Consider the following 4,317-nt stretch of genomic DNA (forward strand, 5'->3'; position numbering starts at 1 on the left):
CCCTGGACTACCAGAGAACTAACTCTAGGGAGTATCACATATTGAGAACTCACACAAAGGAAACCACTTGAATACAAGACCCGGCATCACCCAACCACCAGGAGCACCCTGTACAGGAAGCCTCATCTAAACAACAAACAAAACAAAAATACAAACCCAGCAGACAGGATTACCACCTCACTCAGCCTTGCCCATCAGAGGGAAAACAAACAAACAAACAAACAAACAAAAACAACACAAATCGCACCCTATATGAAGCTTACACAAACCACTGGACCAGCCTTAGGAGGGCAGAAACCAAAAGGAAGAAAGAATTCAACCTTCAAGGCTGGCAAAAAGAGACCTCAAACACAATAAGGTAAAAAAAATAATGAAAAGGCAGAGAAATACTACACAAATGAAGGAACAAATTAAAAATACAGAAAGATCAAATAAATGAAGAGGGAATAGGCAAACTACCTGAAAACTAATTCAGAATAATGATAGTAAAGATGATCAAAAACCTTGAAAACAAAATGGAGAAAATGCAAGAATCAATTAACAAAGACCTAGAAGAATTAGAGAATAGACATACAGAGACAAACAACACAATTACTACAATTAAAAATACTCTAGAAGAGATCAATAGCAGAATATCTGAAGCTGAAGAGCGAATCAGTGAGCTGGAAGTTAAAATGATGGAAATAACTTCTGAAGAGCAGAATAAAGTATAAAGAATGGAAAGAACTGAGGATAGTCTCAGAGACCGATGGGACAATATCAAAGGCACCAACTTTCGAATTATATGGGTCCCAGAAGAAGAAGAGAGAAAGGAAGGGTATGAGAAAATTTTTGAAGAGATTATAGTTGAAAATTTCCCCAACATGGAAAAGGAAATAGTCAATCAAGTCCAAGAGGTGCAAAGAGTTCCATACAGGATAACCCAAGGAGAAACACACCAAGACACATATTAATCAAACTAACAAAGACTAAACACAAGGAAGGAATATTAAAAGCAGCAAGGGAGCCTGTCGGCTGGAACCACCATCTTCCAGTAATTTGCCAAAATGACCAACACAAAGGAAAAGAGGAGGGGCACCTGCTGCATGTTCTCTAGGCCTTTCAAAAACATGGAGTTGTTCCTTTGGCCACATCTATGCAAATCTACAAGAAGGGTGATATTGTAGATATCAAGGGCATGGGTACTGTTCAAAAAGGAATGCCCCACAAATGTTGCCATGGCAAAACTGGGAGAATCTACAATGTTACCCAGCATGCTGCTGGCATCACTGTAAACAAACAAGTTAATGGCAAGATTCTTGCCAAGAGAATTAATGTGCCTATTGAACATATTAAGCACTCTAAGAGCCTAGATAGCTTCCTGAATCATGTGAAGGAAAATGATCAGAAAAAGAAGGAAGCCAAAGAGAAAGGGATTTGGGTTCAGCTGAAGCACCAGCCTGCTCCACCCAGAGAACACACTTCATGAGGACCAGTGGAAAGGAACCTGAACTGTTGGAGCCCATTCCCTATGACTGTAGGGCCTGTTGGGTGTAAGAATAAAGACCTGGACTGTACAAATGTTTCTCTTAATTGAGTAGAGATGTTGTGTCTAAATTCAGTGGGTGATGTGTTTTCAAATCTAGTGTTTCTTCTTCCTGAAAGATGTAAGATAGTTTGTTATTCAGTATGTTCCATTGGTTAATAAACTGCCAGATATTGCCAAAATAAAAAAAATAAATTGCCAAAAAAACCAGCAAGGGAAAAGCAACAAGTAATATACAGGGAAACCCCATGCATTTAATAGCTGATGTTTCAGCAGAAACTCTGCAGGCCAGAAGGGAATGGAAGGATATATTTAAAGTACTGAAAGGGAAAAATCTACAACCAAGATTACTGTGCCCAGCAAGGATCTCATTCAAAATTGATGGAGAGAGAAAAAGCTTTTCAGACAAGCAAAAGTTAAGAGAATTCAGTGCCACCAAACCAGCTTTACAACAAATGTTAAAGGGACTTATATAGTCAAGAAATATAAGAGGAAAAAAACATCTACCAAATCAACCCCAAACAATTAAGAAAATGGCAATAGGAACATATATCAATAATTACTTTAAATGTAAGTGGATTAAATGCCCCAACCAAAAGACACAGACTGGCTGAATGGATACAAAAACAAGACCCATATATATGCTGTCTACAAGAAACCCACTTCAGACCTAAAGACACATATAAACTGAAAGTGAGAGGATGGAAAAATGTATTTCATGCAAATGGGAAGCAAAAGCTGGAGTAGCAATCCTCATATCAGACAAAACAGACCTTAAAATAAAGATTGAAAGAGATAAGGAAGGACACTATGTAATGATAGAGGATCAATCCAAGAGGAAGACGTAACAATTGTAAATATCTATGCACCCAACGTAGGAGCACCTCAATACATGACAAACACTAACAGACATAAAAGGAGAAATTGACAGGAACACAATAATAGCAGGAGACTTTAACACCCCACTCACACCAATGGACAGATCATCATAACAGAAAATTAATAGGGAAACACAAGTCTTAAATGATACATTAGATGAGATGACTCTCATTGATATCTTCAGGACATTCCATCCAAATGCAGAAGAATACACCTTCTTCTCAAGTGCACATGGAACATTCTCCAGGATAGACCACATCTTGGGTCACAAATCAAACCTCAGTAAATTTAAGAAAATTGTAATTGTATCAAGCATCTTCTCTGACCACAATGCCATGAGACTAGATATCAATTACAAGAAAAAAACTGTAAGAAACACAAACACATGGAGAGTAAACAATGTATTTCTAAACAACCAACAGCTTACTGAAGAAATCAAAAGTGAAATCAAAAAATTTTTAGAAACAAATGACAATGAAAACATGACAACTCAAAATCTATGGAATGCAGCAAAAGCAGTTCTAAAGGAGAGTTTATAGCAATACAATCCTACCTCAAGAAACAAGAAAAACATTGAATAGACTACCTAACTTTTCCCCATAAAACAACTGTAAAAAGAAGAACAAAAAACCCCCCAAAATTAGTAGAAGGAAAGAAATCATAAAGATCTGAGCAGAAATAAATGAAAAAGAAACAAAACAATAGTAAAGATTAATAAAACTAAAAGCTGATTCTTTGAGAAGATAAACAAAATTGACAAACCTTTAGCCAGACTGATCAAGAAAAAAAGAAGAATCAAATCAACAAAATTAGAAATGAAAAAGGAGAGGTTACAACAGACAATGCAGAAATACAAAGGATTATAAAAGACTATTATGAACAACTATATGGCAATAAAATAGATAACCACAGATTCTTAGAAAAGTTCAATCTTTCAAGACTGAACCAGGAAGAAACAGAAATTATAAACAACCCAATTACAAGCACTGAAATTGAACCTGTGTTCAAAAATCTCCCAAAAAACAAAACCCAAGGACCAGATGGCTTCACAGGAGAATTCTATCAAACATTTAGAGAGGGGTGAATGCCTATCCTTCTAAAACTCTTTCAAAAAATTGCAGAGGAAGGAACACTTCCAAACTCATTCTACGAGGCCACCATCACCCTGATACCAAAATCAGACAAAGACAACACAAAAAAAGAAAACTACAGGCCTATCACTGACGAACTATCACTGATGAACATAGATGCAAAAATCCTCAACAAAATTTTAGCTAACAGAATTCAGCAACACATCAAAAAGCTCATACACTATGATCAAGTTGGGTTTATTCCAGGAATGCAAGGATTCTTCAATATGCACAAATCAATCAATGTGATACACCATATTAAAAAACTGAAAAATAAAAACCACATGATAATCTCAATAGATGCAGAAAAAGCCTTTGACAAAATTCAGCATGATTTGTGATTAAAACTCTTAAAAAAATGGGCCTATAAAGAACCTACCTCAACATAGTAAAGGCCATATATGATATGAAAAAACAAATGCAAAAAGGCAAAATGGTTGTCTGAGGAGGCCTTTCAAATAGCCATGAAAAGAAGAGAAGCAAACAGCAGAGGAGAAAAGGAAAGATACCCATTTGAATGCAGAGTTCCAAAGAACAGCAAGGAGAGGTAAGAAAGCCTTCCTGAGCGATCAGTGCAAAGAAATAGAGGAAAATAATAGAATGGGGAAAACTAGAGATCTTTTCAAGAAAATTAGAGATACCAAGGGAACATTTCATGCAAAGATGGGCACAATAAAGGACAGAAATGGTATTAACCTAACAGAAGCAAAAGATATTAAGAAGAAGTGGCAAGAATACACAGAAGAACTATACAAAAAAAGATCTTCACAACCCAGATAATCA

At 36.2% G+C, this 4,317-nt stretch overlaps 1 protein-coding gene across 1 annotated transcript; it reads left to right on the forward strand.

The window, feature by feature from the left end:
* Positions 1–1,065: 1,065 nt before the first annotated feature.
* LOC109579105 (large ribosomal subunit protein eL21-like) lies at positions 1,066–1,526 on the forward strand. The gene has a single exon (XM_070780392.1). The coding sequence runs from the start codon at positions 1,136–1,138 to the stop codon at positions 1,466–1,468; it is 333 nt and encodes a 110-aa protein (XP_070636493.1). The 5' UTR covers positions 1,066–1,135; the 3' UTR covers positions 1,469–1,526.
* Positions 1,527–4,317: the final 2,791 nt, after the last annotated feature.

This window comes from Bos indicus, chromosome 26 (genome assembly GCF_029378745.1).
Source record: "Bos indicus isolate NIAB-ARS_2022 breed Sahiwal x Tharparkar chromosome 26, NIAB-ARS_B.indTharparkar_mat_pri_1.0, whole genome shotgun sequence".
Classification (NCBI taxonomy): Eukaryota; Metazoa; Chordata; class Mammalia; order Artiodactyla; family Bovidae; genus Bos; species Bos indicus.